This window comes from Pezoporus flaviventris, unplaced genomic scaffold, assembly GCF_033815535.1.
Source record: "Pezoporus flaviventris isolate CSIRO_AGI_PZ_B2104156 unplaced genomic scaffold, CSIRO_AGI_Pfla_v1 ptg000043l, whole genome shotgun sequence".
Lineage (NCBI taxonomy): Eukaryota > Metazoa > Chordata > Aves > Psittaciformes > Psittacidae > Pezoporus > Pezoporus flaviventris.
This window is the reverse complement of record NW_026892591.1, coordinates 3,294,753-3,316,276: the sequence shown is the minus strand read 5'-3', so window position 1 is coordinate 3,316,276 and position 21,524 is coordinate 3,294,753. Positions and strand designations below refer to the sequence as shown.

The 21,524-nt window shown below is 50.4% G+C and overlaps 1 protein-coding gene across 4 annotated transcripts in view; it reads right to left on the bottom strand.

Moving 5' to 3' along the window:
• Positions 1-133: 133 nt before the first annotated feature.
• The window catches only part of PIP5K1C (phosphatidylinositol-4-phosphate 5-kinase type 1 gamma), a 35,416-nt gene continuing 14,025 nt past the window's right edge, over positions 134-21,524 (bottom strand). Inside the window, exons 2-18 of one of the 4 annotated variants that reach the window (XM_061466950.1) lie at positions 20,995-21,026; positions 19,701-19,787; positions 19,261-19,391; positions 18,557-18,674; positions 16,538-16,690; positions 15,545-15,844; positions 14,853-15,058; positions 13,475-13,558; positions 12,949-12,997; positions 11,897-11,981; positions 10,837-10,998; positions 9,830-9,968; positions 9,502-9,534; positions 8,321-8,422; positions 8,012-8,165; positions 4,029-4,112; positions 134-3,655 (exon numbers count right to left, since the gene is read on the bottom strand). In XM_061466950.1, coding sequence (XP_061322934.1) covers positions 3,653-3,655; positions 4,029-4,112; positions 8,012-8,165; positions 8,321-8,422; positions 9,502-9,534; positions 9,830-9,968; positions 10,837-10,998; positions 11,897-11,981; positions 12,949-12,997; positions 13,475-13,558; positions 14,853-15,058; positions 15,545-15,844; positions 16,538-16,690; positions 18,557-18,674; positions 19,261-19,391; positions 19,701-19,787; positions 20,995-21,026 — 1,922 coding nt within the window. In that variant the 3' untranslated portion in view covers positions 134-3,652. Of the gene's footprint in view, positions 3,656-4,028; positions 4,113-6,830; positions 7,562-8,011; positions 8,423-9,501; positions 9,535-9,829; positions 9,972-10,836; positions 10,999-11,896; positions 11,982-12,948; positions 12,998-13,474; positions 13,559-14,852; positions 15,059-15,544; positions 15,845-16,537; positions 16,691-18,556; positions 18,675-19,260; positions 19,392-19,700; positions 19,788-20,994; positions 21,027-21,524 lie in introns of those variants that run through there. The other 3 variants (XR_009745809.1, XR_009745811.1, XR_009745810.1) reach the window with 3 other exon arrangements.

Genomic DNA, 21,524 nt, shown 5'->3' with positions numbered 1-21,524 from the left:
GGCCCCGAGCCCGCACCGCAGCCGCCGAACCCAGCCGGGGCCCCCAGCGGCGGGGCGGAGCCGAGCGGGGCCGCTCCTCCCTCGTTCTGTTTCAGCCCCAAAGCGGCGCGGCGGGAGGAAGGAGCCAGAGTCGGCACAGCACAGACTATGCTTTATCACAGAGCAGGACAGAGCATCCATTACAGTCCTCTGGAAATGAGGTCTCCCGGGGTGGGGGGGGAAACCCCTCAGAACAACCGAGAACATCAGAAAAGCTCATGGCTTCACCCCCCAACGCGAGAAACACGACAACAGCCACGGGCTGGCATCACACCGGGGCCGCCAGCCCCCCGCGTCCCGCTGCTTACATACATTCGTTACACGGTGCACGCACAGAGCGGACACAGAATGAGCAGGAATAGGAACGTCACCAGAACAGACTCGGGTCTAATGTAGACATCAACAGAAAGGAAAACCCAACACGGTCCAGAACGCCTGAGCTGCGGCTCCTACCTCGTCCTCACCAGAGCAGGACAGCTGGGAGAGAGACAGGGAGGAGCAGAGCCCACGCCGGCAGCCGTGCCTGCACCAGCTCGGTACCAACACCTACAAGTGCTTGAGCTTCACTAAAACACGTCTGAAAGCGCAGTTTGGGCACTCGGGGCTCTCTGTGCCAGCCCCGCGGTGTGCCCTTCCAGAGCTTTCACAGGAGCTTGATGGCAAGCACGACACAGATGCTGGTTTTCTCTTGCCAAATCCACCTGCACTTTGGCAATAGCCAGAGCTGAAAGCTCACCAGGGCATGTCCCAGAGAGCCAAGAGTTCCAGACGGGATGGTAAGGATGAAGGAGAGCAAACAGCTACATGGGGACCAGGTGTCTCATAGGGCTGCTCTGCTCAAACCGTAGTGGAGTAAGAGAAACATGGTGCTTCCTCTTAATGATGGAGAGAGCAGGGGGTTACACCAGGGAGCTTCTGGGTCACTACAGAAAACCCTGACAAAGAAAGTACAGGCAGCTTATGACCCAGGTGGGCTGGAAGTTCAGTGGGACAGAACTGCACAAGGATTGTCTCAAAAAGCCTGAACGCTTGAGGAAAGCCAACGCTTGGAATGAACATGCTGCAAGAGGTTTGGGGTTCTCCACCTCTCTTGGAACCCAGAGCTCCACCCAGTTTGTGGAGTTCATTCACTGAGATGCTCCATGGAGGTGGGGCTCAGATGCTCCCTGCACAGAGGCTTTAGAGCCTCCTGAAGTGAGGGGAAGGAATGAAAGTCTCCATCAGCAACGTTTAAACCATCTTAAACAAGGTGCTTGATTTCAGTTGGCTGGAAAGGCCGAGGGGGACAAACCCAGCACCCTCAAGCCCGGTGTTTCCAGGGTGGTGAGCTCAGGCCAGGCCACCCAAGCCCAACTTCCTGGACTCCTCCAGCACAGAACCCAAGAGCAGCATCTGAAGATGCACAAGGGATGTGGCTCCCTCTGGCCTCTCTACACACAGCATCACTTTGAGAGGAAAAAAAGGCTGAATACTAAACATTTTGAAGCCTCCAGCTTTCAGCTCAGATGCAGGTTGGGCTGTAGGTATCACAGTCCTCCTGTCCCCTCTCTTCTGAGCTCCTTGAGTGCTGCTCACAGCCTGTGGAGCCCAGGGCTGGCCCAGAGAGGCGATAAGAGACATTCCTCAGCCTGCAACAGGGCTGCCATGGAGCAATGCTGGCAGCTGGGTGAATGAGCCATTGAGGAGTGACTCAAAGGGGAGAGTTAAAGACTTCCGATAGATTATTTGGTAAATACATGAATACATCTAATGGCAGCAGCTTGCAAGATCTGCAATCTGTGCTCTTGAGAGCAGCACACCTTACAGCCTTCAGCATCTGCAGGCAAAGGGGGGAAGTCTGGGTCCTGTACTGCTAGGCAAGAAAACATCCATTCCTGAAGATCCTCACCAAGTTCAGCACATGGCAGCTATTCCCACCAGCCCAGTTCCCCTCTGGGACCTGAATTAAGCTGTCCTGAGCACTGCTGGGAATTCAGACTGGGAGAAGGGTCCCTTTCCCCCACTCCTCTACAAAGAATCCCAAGGACAGTCTGAAACATTGTAATGAGAATAACAACATTTTGACCCTCTTTCTTAAGCAAGGCTCATAAAGCACAGGAATGAGACCTGGCTCCTTCTGGTCTAAAGGATTTTCTTTCCTCTCTCTGGGAGATGAGAATGGGGTTGCTGGAGTTGAAGATAATGCTATGGCATGTGCCCTGCTGGTGGTTGGGCAAGCCTTGTCTTACCAACACCTGGTGACACCAAATGCCCTTGCTTTAAAGCCCTCCTCAAGCAAACTATAGACAGCTGAAGCAGTGATGCCCAGCAGCTGATGTTACCACAGGCAACAACATCCCAGTCACCAACAGAGCCCACAAACACGGCATTTGGTGGCAGAGCCAAGCTCCCATTCCCACCTCCAGTGCCTTGCTGACCACCCTGAGGTACAGATCATCTACGTGAACCCAATGGTTGTGTCCTCCTGAGTACAGCCATGAGCATGCAAGGTGCTAAGTGGCTCCAGTGGGATGCAGTGTCCGGCCCAGGCACAGATGGTCCTGGGAGGTGCATATCCGTCTGTGCCAGTGTGTCCGGTGTGGCAGTCAGTTCAGAGGAAGCATTGGGGCTCAAAGCACAGAGTGAGGGGTGATGCAGCACATGGCGGAGGCAGAAACCAGCACGACAGCCAGAGGAGAGCTGAGGCGACAACATCACTGTCCCTCGGGATTGGTCCAAGATTGCTCTTGCTGCCCCCACACAGTGGCACAGATTGAGAGAAGTCACCAGCGACGCTTTAATCCAAGAAAATTGGCATGGCTACTTTGGACTACTGTAACATGGGAGTGATTCTATTCCATGGCCTTTAATACATTGCATTTTCATAGCACCTTTCATCCCAGGGTTTAAGTGCTTTAACGGAAGTGGGTACTGTGCACCCCTTATCATGGGGGAAACCGAGGCACAGAGTGGGCAAGTGACTTGCCTTAGATCACTCGGCAAAACCGTGGCAGAATCTGAACAGCCTCAAACCTCCCGACTCCATCAGTTGGTCAGACCATGCTGCTGCCTCCAGTGAAGCCACTCCGGTCCCTGCCCTCCCCAGCAACGTGCTCCTACCAGTTCTCCAGTGAGGTCTCACACTCCTTTCTGATGCACAAATATATGACAGGAAAAGAAAAGAAACAAAAAAAAAAAGGGAAAAAAAAAGAGTGCAGTAAACTAAATGTTTAAAAAAGCACATTTGTGCTGCCTCTGTGCAAAGGTAAAAGAAATAAATACACAGTTAAAAACTTAAAAAGGTTCACAGTATCACACATGGATGGGTAGCTACGGTAGTGCACGTCTGGAAAACACTGTATTACTACTCAGGATTCTCTACACCCCGCTGCTGCCTCCCTCAGGAGCTGCAGGTGGTTTCCTTTGCTGCCCACGTCTGGGGTAAGTAGAAAGACACGGTTATAGTTTTGCTCCGTTCTGAAATGCAGTGCCCGGGATCCTGCAGTGCAGCAATACTGGTTGGTGTCAGCAAGCTCTTCCCCATCCCACTGGAATGGCTGCATCAATAAAAGGGGAACACATCGACCTGCAGAGGGAATCGCTGCTCTCTGGGGCTTCTGTGTCTGCATAGAGATTACTGCAAGAGGCAGAGAAAAGAGAGTCAGCACCTGCCCTCGGCCCTGTGTGTGGTTCCACGTGAGCCCAGCCAAATTCCCACAGTCACAACAAGCATGAAAGAAGTCCAAGGTTGTAAATCTTGCATCCTCCAGTAATGACAACCCCACTGGAGAACTTCAGCTCCCCAAAGCTCTCACTGCACCACACCATTCAGAACAAGCCACAGCCCCTGGTCTGCTAGCACAGGAGATCTTGCCTGCTGCCACAGAGCTGACCCGAGTCACAGCAGGGCTCTGCTGCAGCCATGCAAGAGCCCCAATGGTGAGGGGACACAGCCACAAGCTCTGGCCTCGACCCACTGGGCACCCAGCACCCGTGTCTTGTACACTTACTGTATCGCTCTCCTCATCAGAGACAGAGTGGAGCTGAGCGCTATAGTGGAGTGGGGAGTAAACCCAACTCCTCTCGTCTGTCGGCTGCCAGAGTGGCCAGAGACGGTGGAGAGAATGCAAGGAGAGCAGCAGCAGAGCAGGGAGCAAAGGAGAGAAAAGGGAACAAATAAAAGGAGAAAATAAAAAGAGTAGGAAACAATACATAAGAACAATCCACCTGAGGGAGAGAACTGAGCTTGGTGCCAGCTCTCAGCTGAGAAGCCTTCCTCATCTTTGGTACATACATGGGACAGCCCACAAGCAACTGACACTGCACCCTGCTCCCCTGCAGCAGGGATGACACAACCATCGCTTTTGCGGGGACAGCTTTTTAGAGCTTTGAGATGCCAGAGAAACCTCAGCTCCCTCCCTGCCACAGCAGCACCCCTCTCTAGAGCAACCGAGAGACACGTGGCAAGGACTTACCTAAGGGCAGTGACAGAGCTTGTGGTTCTTGCTACCCACTCCCAGCCCTCAACCTCCCCTTTCCTGAGCCATGTACATGAGACAAGCTGGCATCTTACAGTGAAGCATGGTCTGGTTTGCTGTGCCGTCCCACTTCCCTGCAGGCCAAGCAAGGCAGCAGATGGGTGGGTTAGACCATGGTGGATGGTGGCCACAGAAAGGAAACGGTTATCACTGAGTGTCTTGGAGACAGTGGAGTGATGGGAATGAATATGACAAAGGAGGCAAAACACAAGTGGATCTTGGAATGAATAAGGGGGAAGAGGGTGCCTGCCAAGGGAGCTGGTTATCACAGCACTGGGCATCGTGTGCCAAGACACTTCTGCTACTGACACAGCTCAGAGAAGCCCAGGAGTATTCAAAGGCTGGTGCCTGCTTCTGGTGTTCCCGGGGGGGGACCCACTTCTTCTGTAAATGGGCTCTTTTGTCTCCAGAGGTGCTCCCAGAGAGAGGAAACTGCACCCTTTGACAGCCTGGGGTTTGCAGAGGAAGAGAAATGGAACTGGGTGCTTGGAAAAAGCCTGGTGGGGGCTTAACAGTCTACAGTGTACAAGAAACTAATGACAAAAAGCCAGAGGATCTTTGAAGCACCAGGCTCCACATGCTGAACCCCATCAATAACTGCAGCTTCATTAGCAGAGAACGGAGGGAAGAGCAACCTTGCCTACAACTTCTCACAGGGCTCTGCTAGAGGTGCAGAAAAGCTCAAGACTGCATAAAACCTCCCCCACATCCTGTTGCTCATCCATCCTGACTGAACTGCAGGCTCCAGCCAGCCTCTTCCAGAGCCTTTGGGGAGCTCAGATGCATGCAGGGAGCTGCAAACCCAGAGGGGACATAAAGGACCATCTGGTGGCTTGATATTAACTGTCCTGGGGCAGCCAAACCAGGCTGAGGGGCAGGAGGAGCTGCTGGAGGGTGTTGCCTGCTTGGCCAGGTAGGTGCAGCACTTTATGGTGCCATCAGGAGCAGGTCATGGCCCTGCTTCCCCATGCCCACCACAAAGGCAGGCAATGGCAGGACCATGCTATACAAATGCTTGTGCTGAGGCTCTGGCACTGCCTTTGAGCAGATGAGCTCTCCCAAAGCCCTAGAAGGGTAGCAGTCTGAGCTCTGGATTCAGCTCCTAAATAACTGCTTCCCTGCATCCTGTGGCAAGGAAAGGAAAATCCCCACTGCTCCCAGAAAACCTGCAGTGAGGGGGGAGCACACTGGTGCTGTTGAGAAGGGCTGGAGAGTCAAAACCACACCTAACCCAGCAGCAACTCCTAACTCCTTCGGCTGTAGGAGCTGCTCACCATCCCTGCCATGAGCCTAAATGGTCAGATTTGGGTTTTTAGCAGCTTTGAAACATCTTTATGGTCTCTTTGGAATCTCATCTGGCTTCCTGGGCTGAGTCTAACATTACCTACAAAGGCTCAGGTGCCTCTCTGGCCAGTTCTGGTGCTTGCAAGTTCATCCGAGGATGGGTGATAGCACACCCATCCGAGGATGGGTGATAGCACAGCCCATCCCATGGCAGAAGCTGTGTCACCAGCCTGCAGAAAAGCAGGACAGAGCACATGCTCCTGCAAGACCCTACAGGGAAGATCCATTTGTGTGATTCCAGTATGCTCCCCTGGTTTCTTCTGGGCCACATGACACAGAGCCCTAGCATCCAAGGGAAAGGGAGCACTGGCCCCAGTGTTTCAAAGCTGCAGCTCTGCTCCCCTACGAGCTGGCATGTTCACTTACACTCCCAGAGGAAAGCCAGGTGGTTCGGAATCTGTGCTGGCGGGGAGAGTAAATCCAGTACCTCCCATCTGTGAACTGGATGCCCCCAGGAGGAGCGAGGTGAGAAAGGAAACAAGAGGGGAAAAAAAAAAAGGATGATGTGAAAAAGAGAATGAAAGAGAAAGCAACAACCACGGGGCTGGACAACTCCAGGCCTCAAGGGCTCAGCAGGCAGGAAAGCCATGCGTGGGAAGAGCAGTGCCCAAGCCCTGCCATCAGCTCTGCACTTTCATTCCCCTGGGGGTGAACAGGAGGATAAAGTGCTCTTCTTTCAGGAGCAGACTCCCAGAGATCAGATCACAGTCCCCTGGGACTTGACAAATCATCCCTTGACCATCACCCCTGGAGCACTCCTGGCAGTGAGCAGCCGCGGCTCCAGCCCTGCTGCACTCCCATGCTCCAGCTCAAGTGCTTTTCCAAGGACAGTGCCCATGGGAACCCAAAATCAGCTTTTCCTTCATCCCAGCAGTGAGAAACACTCCACAGCACACGACACACATTTAACACAAAGCAAGGACTCGGATGAAGTATGAAATGCTGATGAGCAGTCGGTCACGCTCTCTGGGAGCACATACTGCACACAGATAGTTTCCTCTGGATAAAGAGGACTCCCACAAACTGGGGGGTGAGTTCATATGCCCAGGGACATGGAGGAAGAGAAACTGACCTTTCCTATAAGACACTTGCCATTGGAACAGGCAGCTTGCAACCAGCTGCCACCCACAGGCAAAGAGCGAGCAGGTGGGGTTAGAGGGAGTTGTTGGCATGCATAAAAACCCAAACCAGACGAGCCTTTAAAATGGAGCTGATTCCTTCCACAGCTCCCACAAGCCTTGGGATGACTCGGCAATGAGTGAGCAGCTCTACAGCAGTCATGCAAGCACAGGGAAAGGCAGACGTTGCCATTTTTAGGTTAGCCTGAAAGAGTTCATCACAAGGGCTCAGCTCCATCACCACGTACCCAACAGCAACATGTCAGAGCAGGCAGGATATGGGCACATCCTTTACTGAGATGGTTCCAGAGACTGGACACAGGGGAGAGCTCTCAGGGTCAGACCCTCAGCTCTGTCTGGGAACCCAGGGGCACATCCATGTGGCTAAAAACTCTTCTCTGGTCTGTAGAAGCTGCTCAGACATTGTGATGGCTGACTGAGGAACAGCTCCAGGCTCCACAGCACTCTGCTGCCAACCAGCAACCAGCTCACTTACTCCCTGTCTCAGCACTAGATATCCACTGCATCACCTAATGCATCTGTCTGCAGGGAAATTAAAAGCCAGAGTTCACCAGAGCCCAAGGTCAGCCCCACTGCAATCACCTCCCTTCTGGCTCTAGGCCACTGGGGCACATCTGAGCTCAGGAAAGCAGCCGGGCTCTCTGGCTGAGGAAGGAAGAACCCCTCAGTTGCACGTACATTCACCCTGGCTTGTGTCAGAAGTGAACGTGGCCTAGATAAACCCTTCATCCTTCTTGGAAGTAGAGTAGCACACCTATGGTTACATCCACAGCAGCAGTGCCACCCATCTGAGCCCTACAAGATGCTGGTTTGCATTCTCCAAGGGTTAATCCACTTGCCTGTCCTCAAAAACCCACCCAGTGTCAAGACCTCAAGGTGCTCAACATGCAGATGGTACTGCTCTGCACCCAACTGCCTTGTCCAACCTTTCCCATCACACCCCTAACTGGCCAAGCAGAGAAGATGTCTTACAAAGTATATGTCTGTGACTGGCACATCATCTTCATCCGAGGCCTGGCTGGCTGGTTCTGAGGCCTGGCTGGCTGGTTCCGAGGCCTGGCTGGCTGTCTCTACCTCTACAGTAGCTGTGGACGTTACAATGGCACAGGCTGAAGAAGCTGCCTCTCTGGAGGGGGGGAAAAGATGATAGAGTCTATCAAAATTGAGCAAGCAAGGCTATAATTTACTACAGAGGTCCTGGGGATGCTCCACCGTCACATCCAGGACCAAATGACACCAGGCAGGGGTCTGCAAAGCTGCCCAGCACCATAGAACACTCACTCTTTATCATCTTCAGGAGCTATGATCTCAACATCACATTTGGGCTCCAGCTCAACACTGATCTGCTGAAGCTCCTCCTCAACCCGCACCTCTTCGTGTGACCTGGAAACCAAAGGGAGAGGTGGGAAAGGAGGACAAAAGGAAAGGGATTAAATAGCCAGTGTCAATGCAGTACAAGAGGAAAGAGAATTGGCCTCTGGGGAACACCTGTGCCCAGAGTTTGCTTGGCATTATTTATCAACCACACAAGGGTCAAAGCCTCTGCCTTCTTCTGAGACTCCCAAAGCTGCCCAAGCTCACTCCAGGGTTAACACTGGATTTACCCGCACACTCAGGAGCTGTCTGTGAGAGGTTTCAGTTTAATACCTCATGCTATTGCAGCAACTGCCTGTGCTAGCAGGGCTGGCTCCACAGTCCTCATGGGAAGGAGAAGATGGCACATGCTTGGGAAAAAAACAAGCTCCAGGTTCACTGGCAGCACTGTCCTGCTCTGTGCCACCCCTGGCTGGAAGCCAGAGCCAAGAGCCAGCACTCCCATCCAGCCCCATGCCAGGCAACTCACTCCTCTTCCTCTCAAACCCCCAGAGGAGATTCCCCAGCAGATCAGAATAAACAGCTCTGGGAAGACCTTAGAACAGCTCCCAGCACTTAAAGGGGCTACAAGAAACCTGGGGAGGGGCTTTGGACAAGGGCCTGTAGGGACAGGCCAAGGGGAATGGCTTTAACCTGCCAGAGGGGAGACTGAGATGAGCTCTTAGGCAGAAGCTCCTCCCTGTGAGGGTGCTGAGGCGCTGGCACAGGGTGCCCAGAGAAGCTGTGGCTGCCCCATCCCTGGCAGTGTTCAAAGCCAGGCTGGACTCCAGGGCTTGGAGCAAGCTGCTCTAGTGGAAGGTGTCCCTGCCCATGGCAGGGGATTGGAACTTGAGGAGCTTTAAGGTCCCTTCTAACCCAAACCACTCTGTGATTCTGTTTTCCTCACAAAGCACTGAGAGATCCACTTGTAAGGAAAATTCTGTCTAAATAACTGGGATCATTTGATTGCAGGAAGCAGATCATCATCCTGCAGAGGACTGTGCCAAAATCTTGGGGTTGCTGAAATTCACATTCAGCCCTTCAAGAGACATAGAGATGAATCTGAGGTTTCTGTACAGCAGTTTAAGACGAGATGAGACTTTCCTTACCTGCCATCCTGCCCTGAGGAGTGTGTACGCCTCCTGCAGAAGGAAACAAGAACAGTAGAGTTTAAGGAGTGATTTAAGACAGGAATCCTATACTGCCCCCAGCTCTAACTCCCCACCCCATGAGGGAGATGTTCTACTTAACAGCTGACACTTCTCCCAGCAATAATTAATCCCACCAAAGCTGTGTCTGTTTGTTCCCAGGAGAGGTTTCATTAAAGGCAGTCATTAGCATTCTAGATCACAGGACAGCTGCTGAGATGTGCAGCATGAGGAGGATCCACAGCCGCCCAGCTGCAGTGGGGCAGGGATGGGTGGGTGCTGTACTCACCTGTACCTGGGCTGCTCAGAGGTCTCCGAAGGGGATCGCTCGGGAACAGAGAGAGATGTTGAAGACAGTGTTGTGGCTATGGAAGCTGTGGTAGCTTCTTCAAAGGAAGGAGGTGTGCAGGGTAGCAAGTCTGGCCTGCCTGCTGGTCCAGAGTGGAGGGCAGGAGAGATGGAGGAAGAAAAGGTCAAACACCAACACCTCACCTACACCAGCCCTGTGAGAGGCTGCTCCACCATCAACCTGCCCACCCTCCCTGGGACTGCTCACTTCAAATACAAACTGCAGGAAGTTTAGCTGGGTTCATGAATGCAAGTGTCTTCCAAAGCATCCTCTAGATGAAAGCCAGCAAGCACCATTCCCAGTGGGATAGACAGACACTACAGAAAATGTAGCACCAGTGAAGGCATCTCGCTGGCAACCAAAGCTGGATTAAAAGTCTTGGATCACCAGAGATAAATATCCAAGTGAATTAAGGGATGAATCCAGTGCTTGCCGCTTTGCACTTGAGGAGCCTGCCCTTCACCACTCCTGTAAGGCCAGCCCAGGTGGAAGCAAACAAAAGGCAGCACAGCAGGTAAACTCTCTTTTTTCCGATGGCCCTTGTAACTATTCAGACACTGTCATTAGAGTCCTATAGCTCCCAGCCCTTCCCTTCCACCCCTTTTTTAAGGGCTATGACTGCTGGTGCCTTGCAGCAGTGACACAAGCAAGCATTTTTACTCAGAACCATACAGTGCTGCAAAGAAGAGATTCGGTCTTCAATGCAGAAGAGTTGCTTCCCCAAACAACTAACTCCTGGTGCTGTGACCAGAGAGCATACTCTTACATTCTCCCCTGTCCTGGTGAAGCTTAGCACCTGCAAAGACACAGCAGTGAAAAGCAATCCATCAAGGAAGATGTGGTCAGTGCATAGTGGGGAACTTGATGAGGATATGGGAGGATCCTAAGGAATTGCTACAAGAGAGAGGGTAATCACAGGGCCATGAGGCACCACACCAGACCATTACCTTCATCGTCAAGTGTGGGGTAGCTCCGGGCTGCACGAAGGTCATACTGTGTCTCATCCTTTTCAGAGGGAAGCTGGCTGGCTGAAAATGCAGCTGTTGGACCAGCAGTTTTGACAGCCAGCAAGGCACTGCGCCCTTTCTTTGAGGGAGATGACTTCAGAGCTGGATAACAGGAGGAAAAGGAGATGAAATTCCTACCAGCAACTACAGTGGATGGAAAGCTGCCTGGCAGAAAAGGCCCTGGGGGTGCTGAGTGATGGAGCTGAACACGAGCCAGTTTGTGCCCAGGTAGCCAGAAGGCCAGTAGCATCCTGGCCTGCATCAGCAGCACCAGGGCAGTGGTTGTGCCCCTGTGCTGGGCAATGGCGAGGCTGCACCTTGAATCCTGTGTTCAGTTCTGGGCTCCTCACAAGAGAGACCTTGAGGTGCTGGAGCAGGGCCAGAGAAGGGCGACGGAGCTGGTGCAGGGCCTGGAGCACAAGTGTGATGAGGGACCTGGGGGGTTCAGTCTGGAGAAGAGAAGGCTCAGGGGTGACACTATCACTCCCTACAACTGTCTGACAGGAGGATGGAGCCAGAAGGGGGCTGGGCTCTGCTCCCAAGGAACAAGGGATGGGAGAAGAAGAAATGGCCTTAAGCTGCACCAGGGGAGGTTTAGATGGAGATGAACAATTTCTTCCCCAGAGGGTGGTCAGGCATTGAACTCCTGCCACACCAAAGGCACTTTACCCTTCCTAGAGGGAGAGAGGCCTCCGCCCTCTGGCACACATACACATGTAATCTGCAAGTGCCATCTCCCAAGGGCTGAGTGTGAGCCAGCCTGTGGGGAGAGGAGAGCTCTGGGGCCAGTCTGAGCAGAGCAAAGCAAGCCATGGCAACCTGAGGACTTTGCTCTTCTCCCCAGTAGAGAAGCCTGCTCAGACTCTACACCAGAAACCCTCCACGTGGACCTAAAGCAGCACAACTGCTTTGACTCATCACGAGGGCATACTTACTTACTCTTGGGTAAGAGTAAGTACGGGCTTACTTATGAGGGCTTACTCTTGGGTAAGGTACTTACAGGAATTCTTTCGGAACACTGTGTTGGTCATGAATTTGAAGAACCTCTCTGCATAGAAGCTGGGTCTGTGCACGGACACCGTGTCCTGCAGAGGCAAAGAGCAGTTATTGCATTGGAAAATTACCCCTCAATGCAGAATTTCTGTCACAACCAGCAGAATCTTTTCTATTCCAACACTTAGACCTGATAGAGCCTTAAAATGGAAAGGCTTAACTGAAATGAGCTGATTAATGCTATAAATAAGCCTGGAGCATTGCCTTTGATTTGATTGCATTTGATTATATTCTGGCTGCAACTTTAGAATGGATTTTGGTGATTTTATTCCTTTGTAGCCTTTCTGGAGTTTTACACACATGACATTTCTCCTGACTCCGCTGCCATTCAAGGCACATCCAGGGACCTTTCACACGGCACCGACCCCAGTGTGAAGCCAAGTTTCTCCACACATCTCACAGTTTGCACTTTTAAGTTGAAAATCATAAACCCAGAGTTGTCTTTGTCTCTGCTGTTTCACTGTGCCACTGTGACTCGGCAGCCACACACTTCCTTTGCCTTATTATTTAAGGGAAGCCAGGATCTGTGATGCTGAGAAATAGTTTCCACATCCAAGGTTGTTCTTTTGTGAACGTGCACACGGCTGCTGCGGGAGACATGGCAGCACGGAAGCACTGAGAGGGATTTATTAGCAGATAGTTACTGGAGTGGAAACATTCAAAGAGAGCAAACACAGGGCTCCTGAACACACATCTGAATGCACACAATGTGTGTGTACAGCTCCTGGTGTCATGGGGAGGAGGAAAATGACAGATGGGAGTAGAGGAGGAAAGCTGGTAGCACAACAGCTAAACATGCAAGGAGGTGTAGTGAGCAATAAAACCTGATTGGGAATAAGTGGCACTACGCCTCTGTGGTGGCATAAGAGGCAAGAACTATTCCTTCCATCAGCTTCAATTGTGCCAGTTCAGGAACTATAAATAGCAAGGTAATCAGCAGCAAGTAGCATAAAGGAAGCCAAGGCAGGTAATCCTGCCATGGCCTGGACAGACACTCACCCCATCATGGACAAGGGCCTTCCAGGTATGTTCTAGCCTCTTGATGAACCTAAATTACAGGGGAGAAGTGAAGAGAAAGAGACAGATTCAGGCACATACTCTACATCTAAACCACACAGGGGAGATCACTGAGCTGCTAACAATTCCTCCTTCATCCAAGCGCAGCCTTCCTCCAGCCAAGACAGGTCGGCTGAGCACTCCAGCACCTCTGAGCCGGGTCAGGACTACCTGGGAACCCTACAGGGAAGGAGGAGCTGGGCTCCAAGAGGGGCAGAAAATCAACTTCCAACCCTGGATTTATGACGCCTTGGAAACCTATTATACCTTAGAAGAATGGCTCTGCATCACCAGCTGTTCTAAGGACAGGATAAAAACCCAGAGCCCCTGCCATGGAGGGACAGACAGCTTTAGGCAGCCTGCCTACTCATTAGCAAACCCTTCAGCAGAGGAAAACCTTGCTGCTTCCATTCAGGATTAAAATAGATGTTAACATCCTTAAAGGACAGACAACTGCAAAGTTACCTACCTGTACGATTGAAGGATATCTATTATTCCTACATGGAGCAGGAGACGCTCTCCTTTCCCATTCACTGCTGGGATTCCTCCCATCCTGCAGGCAGAACAAAACTTCAGCAAGCACACCCCCAGAATAACACCCCCAGCCCTGCAGAAGGGTGGGCAGCTGCAGCAGCACTGAAAAGAGGGCTCTGATATGGTGGTCACAGTGCAAAACCTGCAAAGCCACTTCTGTGCACAACCAGGGGAAGTCACTGACACAGCACATCTCACACCAGGTGTCCCCAGGGTTCCTGCCTGCCTGCCTGGATCACCAGGATCAGGACAGGACCAAAGGTGACAGCTCTGCCTGGGCCAGGCAGCACCACACTGCCTTCTCTTAGCTACTGGGGCTCAGAATATTTATCAGGTCACTGCAAGCTGCCTGCCTGTTAGGGCAGCAAACCTTCAAGGATGAGTGTGTTTCCAGATCCATCCACACTAACATTAGTCCTGTCACAGGTGGGTGCAGCAACCACAAGCCCCAGCACACAACAAAAGAATGCCACTGGAATTAATGATGCTGCTTGGAAAAATGGAAACCAAAGAATTATCCTGGCTTGCTGTGACTGATCCTCCATCGAAACTGGAGCAGCTGGTTTCAGACACCAACAAAGAGCAAACTCCACCATTTGTTAGCACGTTTGGTACCCAGAGCTACAGAGACAGTCATGAGAGACACAGGGCAGGTACAGGACAGGTTCTGGGCAACCCCACCAACCCACAGCTCCACCAGTTACTCCAGCACCTGGCTACACTGCTGTTTGCTAACCACACTGGGATGGCCTCAGGAAGTTGCGAATGCTCCAACCCTGGCAGTGTTCAAGGCCAGGTTGGACAAAGTCTTGGGTAACATGGTTTAGCGTGTGGTGTCACTACCCGTGGCAGGGGTGCTGGAACTGGATGATCTTAAGGTCCTTTCCAACCCAAACGATTCTATTCTGTTCTATTCTATTCTACTCTACTGCCAGGGATTCCGAAGATGGAGTGATGGAGAATTAACTCCAAGCTCCTAGGGACAGGTTGATCCCTACTTCCACTCCAGTATTTGCATGCTCAGCTAGAACTGAGCAAGTTTATGCTTCCCAGAGCATGGGTAGATGTTCAGAGGCTGTTACAGGAGCTGCCAACCTATAGACTGGCCTAAGAAGAGAGATATGAGGCTGCAGTCTTCCTGCACTATTTCCCACCTCAGCTTCCCCCTTTCACACCATGCTGCTTTACTGGCAGCAGTACCACAACCCCCAGGAGAGACGCTCACTCTTGACAGTTCATATGGGCCTCATTTGGGATTTACTACTCCAGCCTCCACCTCCACCACCCCCCAAACAAACCAGGTTTTCACCTACGCGTCATCTGTGTCTATGGACTCCCCCCGGACAGCCCCACCCTGGATGGACTCCATGGCCGTGGAGTAAAGTGCCTTCTGCCCCACAGGACGCTTCTCATCCGACGTGCTGTGGGCTCCCTCGGACTGCTGCTCCCGTTCTTGCTGGTCTATGTTATGAACCCCAAGCAGGAGGCTGTAGTCCATGATTTTAAAGCTTTCCAACACCTACAGATTAGCATTGAGTTTAAGAACAAAGACAAAATATCAGGCCAGCAGCTCAAATGCAGCACAGGTACCAAAGCACGGGAGAGCCTGTCCACATCCCCTCTATCAACTCCTTTGCCAGAGCCTGAACAGTTCTGAATCAAAATCATCTCTGAACTTGACTGGAGTTTGGCCATCCCACAATTAACCAAAAGGGCGGAAGGCTTGCGAATAACAGTGTTGTCCCATGTATGCGCTGCACACCATATAGGAAAAATGTATTTAGTCCCAACAGATCAGCTCCAAATGGAGCAGGCTGCCATGATCTGAGGCACCAGGCAAAGGAGTACAGCATTAGTCCTCAAAGGCTGTCATGAAATCCAACTCCAATGCTTTGCTTTCAGGGAAAAGCACAAGAGAAGGGATCTATCCTGCTTTGGGGTTAGCAGATTAGTAAGCTTCTCAATCGAGAGCCACGGAACTTCATTAACCTCCTCCCCTCCTTACCAGACAGTCACGTTGCAACGTTTTCACCAGTGCAGTGAAGGTGTCTGCATCCAACATCAGGCCCTCAGGTATGTCTTGCATGAAGTCTAGATCCTTGTATGTAGGGCTGGATTTTTCTTTTTCCTTCTTGGATGCCCGGCGTTTATAGGTGGAGCCTTTCAGGTCAAACTTCAGGTGCATTTTCACCACACGAGGCAGGATGTTGTTCATCACGACCACACGGATGTTTTTGCCCCCTGACTGCACACAGTAGAGTCCATAAAACTTTGGTAGCAGCGTCCGGGGGTTCTGGTTCAGGTTCTGTCGAAGGGTTGGGAAAAAAACATAGGGAAAGGTCACTGCGGCAGATAACTGCTGTGTTCAACATGTGCTACAGAACCATGGAATGGGTTAGGTTGAAGGCAGCTTAAAGCTCCTCAAGTTCCAACCCCAGCCATGGGCAGGGACCCCTTCCACTAGGGCAGCTTGCTCCAAGCCCCTGTGTCCAACCTGGCCTTGAACACTGCCAGGGATGGGGCAGCCACAGCCTCTCTGGGCACCCTGTGCCAGCACCTCCATAGGGAACAGATCCTGGAACAGTCAGATGTGGGGTCTACATTTAGAGCTATTCTCAACTTTACATGAGAACTTACTGCACACATGTGACAAACTCCTGCATTTCACTGGCTTTAGGACCTGAAAATACCACTATGCCTTGAATACAGGGAATGAGATCTTCAGCACTGTCTGCACAAATAACCAAGTCTGGAAATTCCCTGCTTTCCCCATCAACAGCAGCTAAAAAAGGGAAACCAAACTGGAGGAGAAATAAACACAGTAAGTGGGAACTTCAAGTTTAAAAATATCAGCTCTCTTCACCTCTCCAGAAGTCAGAAATCAAGAGCTGTTCTCTGGCCCAGGATAAACCAGGGACAGGGTCTTTGCAAGTACTTGGCAGGATTTGTGCTTCTGGGCCTGGATTTGTGTTAACATTGGTGCTGGAGGGATACACACCATGTAGTAGCCAGGAAGGAGCTTCTGTAAGAATTCAGCTTCTTTGTGCATCACAGTTTTTATGATGAATTCATCGTCACTGGTGACATAGAAGAGAGAACCGCTGGCACCAGGGTTCGACAGCTCTATCAGAGGTTCATTACATAGGGAATACTAGGGAGGAAAAGAGAAAGATCATGTTTTTAGGCTTCACGCATTGCACACTGAGTCCTACACCCTTGAGGACTTTCCCCAGCATGCTGTCTCCCTGGGAGATAAAGGGGTAGCAAAGCTTCAGTGAGAACTATTTTCATTATAGGGTAGGTCTAAGCAAAGTGGATGGCCAGTTTACAATTAGAGACTGAAATTACAGTTCAGAGCATCCCAACTGCTGAGGATAAAGTTAATCATCTGCTTTCAACAACATCCAGGCTTCATAATGACATCTCTTCTCCCACTGTGTGTGTCTCACATTTAGGCTTCTTTCAGAACATCACCACAAGTGCAGAGGGAAAGATGGGATTTTAAGAGACATGACAATCTGCTCAGGGTACCACATATCACTGTGCTAGAGGGAAGAGTGCACTGCCTGTTCTTAGAAGCCTCCTCTGGCTTTGTGCTCCCTGTTACAGAGAAATCCCCATCTCACCCCTCAATCCTGCTGGAAACACACGAAAAGTATCAGACCAGGTATCCAAACAAGAAGAGGGTCAGCACAGTGTAAGCACAGCAAAGGGGTGCAGCATCAGGAACTGGATTTGGAGGCCATTTCTAGACATCAGTATGCAAACAGCAGGTCCTCAAATGAGCACATGGTTAAAAAAGAAGAAAGTGCAAGCACACAAATGCCCTCTGCAGCAGGTACCAACCCTAAGGTAACCATATAGGTCAAATTCAGGGCAGCATCATGTCAGAGCTGCCACAGCAAGAGGTAAGATGGGGAGAGGGAGGGAGGGGATGTGAGGCACGTAATCAGAGCAATAAATTCACTGCTCATCATTATATACTGAAAATGGCTTTCAGCTCTGCACAGATTAATGATCCAAGACTTTATCAAGTTAATTATCTCATGCATAATTAAAGGCATTTGCTGCTGTGGCAGGCAAGAGACAATCAGGGGAAGCAGAAACAACAAATCAGAGCTGTGACCTTTGCAGTTGAGGCAGGCTCTTTGCCTCACCCAAGTTCTGAGCCACGCATCAAACCAGCCAGTGTTATCTTGGGTGGCACAGATGGGGACCACTGCTGCTGTCAAACCATGCAATGGCAGAGATTTGTTTCTACTGGAAGGTGCTCAGCAACAACTGCTCCTGCCTACAGCTGAAGTCAGAAAAAAGGCCTATTAAAAAACCCTGTGCTCATCTGGGTGTGTTTCCTTCCCTAGCTCAATAAATGTCCTTCAGTTCTAAAGAGCAGGGCTTTGTATACATGCAAAGGACCAACTTGAACTCCAGTGTACTTCAAGCCCCGACAGCTTGTATTAGTGGGCATTTTAAAAACAGCCTTTCCAGCTCTAAGAAGCTTTCTGAGCACAAGAACAAACTATTTTATTCTGTCTCTGTAAGATGATTAAAATAACTACAACTCACATAGCTCTAGAGTGAGTACACAAGGAAAAATTCCCATCTTTGTCCTCAGAGCCCCAGGGGACTTACAGGTTGCACCCAGCAAAACACCACTCCTTGTGCTTGTAAACACAGAGTTACTGTCATCCGAAGCAGCAGAGAGGGAAGCCCACTGCACAGCTCACACAGCACACAGATACAGATCATTCCCTTTCCCTCTAGTGGAACCCAGCTACACCTCTCAGCAAATGAAGACTTGGACCGAGTGCTGCTAATCTTCCTGGGACCATCACTGGATCCCCTCCAAAACTGAGCACAGTACCTAAATCCACAGCTTGTTCCCACTCCTTGCTGGGATCAGAACCATTCCTTATCTCTTTTTCTGTCCCTTTTAGGCAAGAATTGGTGGCAGCCTTGATTTAGGGGCAAACTTCTTGTCTCAAAGGAGGAAAGAGAGAGAAAGAAGTAAACATACCAAATAATCATCTGGACGAATCCCAAAGAGTTCTCGGAAGTACCGAAAAGCCACTGGCGCATAGGTCTTGAACCTGAAGTCAGCATAATGGTGAGCTGGAGTGAGATTACTTCCTTCACTGCACAGGAGAGATGTGGCATGAGCAGGGCCTCTGTATTACCACTCACAAGATAAGCAGAGTCACAGCAAGGCTACTGTATATTTAATATAAATTCAGCTTTGCTAGAAGAAATCTTAGAACAAAAAAAAAACCCATCTTTCTTCTGTGGCACAACAACAGGAAAATAGGTTTTAAATTATCTGAACCCAGGACACACGGTATAATTCCATGGCAGAAATTCTAGATTGACACGTAGAAAGAAAAGCATTGAGGAAGGCTAACAAACTCAAGCAGACAGTACTGCATCTTGCATTGTACTTCCTTTCAAGCCACTGTGCTGCAGAATCTAGCACTTCCCACTGTCCTGTTTGAAGGTGATGGATGCATATTTAAAACACTCAAGAGCATCCAACTCAGTGATCTAAAGACAGATGGAAGGAAGCTCTCTTGAAAAGAATCAGTAAGAAGAAATAACTCATAGAATCACAACTGGTTTGTGTTGAAGGCACCTTAAAGCTCCTACAGCTCCAGCCCTCTGCCATGGGCAGGGACACCTTTCACTAGAGCAGGCTGCTCATCTGTTTTGTTTCCCTGTCTCCATTACCTTGGGAAAAAAATACTTTCCACTACGTAGAAGTCCTGCATCAGGACATCTCTCTCTGGCTTGGAGCTCAAATTGCCGACAGTGTACCCAATCCCCAGCTGGATGGCCCCCTTCAGAGTGGATGAGGTGGTCTGGCAGGAAAGAAAAGAGGAGTGAGTATTTCACAGCAGATTACCCCAGTAACATCCCATGGATTATGATACAGTCACGTCTATGACTCCTGTGGGGTCATCCCAGGCACTACATACTGCTGAACAAATTCTACCAGCTGCTGAAGAGCTGGGTTAAGGCTTCCAGGTTTGCCATGTGCAAGATTATGCAGTAAAAGTGTGCTGCACAAAAAAAAAAAAAAAATTCTTTCTCAGACTGGCAGCTACTGGGCCCCAACTTCTCAACCTCCACTTACACAAAGCAGCTTCTCCCACTGCATAAAACCAAACCTTTTTGTAGGTAGTTTCACCAGAAGCATCAACACTTCGATGACCAATCTTCTTCCCTTGGCCAGGCTGTCCTGGTAGTGATGGTCCCTGCAATGAAAGAGCATGGCTAAAGCCCAGACCAGAAGCTGAGCAAACAGCTGAAAGTCCACCAATGACATGTAGGGGTTGGTTACTTTAAAGAAGGACCAGGTTTTGGCTATTCCTTCAAGCAGCATGCAGAGAGATTCAAGGTCAATTTCCCAAGGAACAACATTATCTCAGTGTCTCTCTAGAGTGCTGCACAGACCCATTCTCTCCAAAGTGATGTCTACAGCAGACAATGGATAATTTTGTTCAGACTACAGCTGTTCTGTGTTTTAGCTCTGAACCAAGAGCTGGAGCTATTTCTGCTCCAAGCGCTTGGACTGCTCGTGCTAAAGGGCAGTGATTTTTCCTGCACAAATCTTCATTTCCTGCCCTGTTTCAAGCACTGAGCACAGCCAGGCTTGTTTCCAAGTTCTCCCCTCCTGGAAAAAATGGGGCTGTTTGTGCACTGAGAATGCAATCAACTTCCACACAAGATGAGCTTCCTACTGGGATTATTTCTGAGGAAGCAGAAAAGAATAAAGTGTCACATCCCTGGCAGTTAACATGGGAGGATGTTCAGCCTCCCAGGTGAGTGATGGAAAAATCAGATGAAACAAGAATCAGTTGAACACGCTGCCCTAAACCAAGAGCGTGGGCTTCAGGGAACAGCTTTGAGGCACAGATCCTCCCACAGGATTCCCTGCTGTCAACTGGGAAGAGCTTTGCACCAGAAGGTAACAGTGATTCAGCAACCTGTGACCTGGATTAGGGGTGAGAGAAGATCAGTCCCTTGACATATTCCCTTGTTTCATGGCTTCACAAGTTGTAGGCTCCTTGGCTCACTCTCAGGAGCTGGTGATATCCAACATAGAGCCCTGCACATGTCCAGAACACAGATCCCCTATTTATTACTTTCAGATTCTGGTGTGGAAGAGGTGCCCTCAGCCAGTTACTATGAGACATCAGGGATGACATAACTAAAACTGGCCATGGGGTGGGCATAATCCCTTCACAACCCCTCTGTGGCTGTGGTGATGCCAACACAGGGACTCCAGAGACCTGCCACTAATTTTCTTTCTCCCAAATAACAGATCTCAAGTTTTCAGTCTTCTTAAAGGTACTTTGGAATTACGCTTTGCTCAGAAAAATCCAGACAGAAGCGTTTCCCAGAGCTCTGTGATCTCCTTTCCCAACACAGGATGTACAGGGCCAGCTTTACACATCTCACCTCGGTGACGGCTACCCTCTTCGGTGCCAGACCTGAGGAGAGAAGGGAAGAGCATCAGTAAAAGTAGGGACATTGGGAAAAAGCCCAGCAAGAACCCCATCAAGAAACCAGCCTGATGCTTTGCCCTGTCAAGCAAGCTGGAAAGCCTTTAAAGCAGCTGCTTTTGTTCAGTTTTCAGTTTCACCAGCACAGGAGTCTGAAATGACAGGCGTAACCCAAACAATTCCACATCCAGAAGCAAAGATGCACATATTTTCTTAGCAATAATGTTTCTTAGAGGCTTCAGGAGACAGAGTTCTTGTAAATCCCTGCTGCAGAGCACTAGGTCCAGACTGCACCAAAGAGTTGGTTCCATAAGAAGCCCACAGAGACACTTAGGAAGCTGCTTTCCAGCCACTCAGAAGGCACTTGACAAACCGCATTGATAATTGCATCTATTTATAGAACCCCATGTCCAAATATACCACAGAAATGAATGCATCATTTATCTCTAGCACTGCCTTGGGGAGAAGCCACCATTACTCCATTAC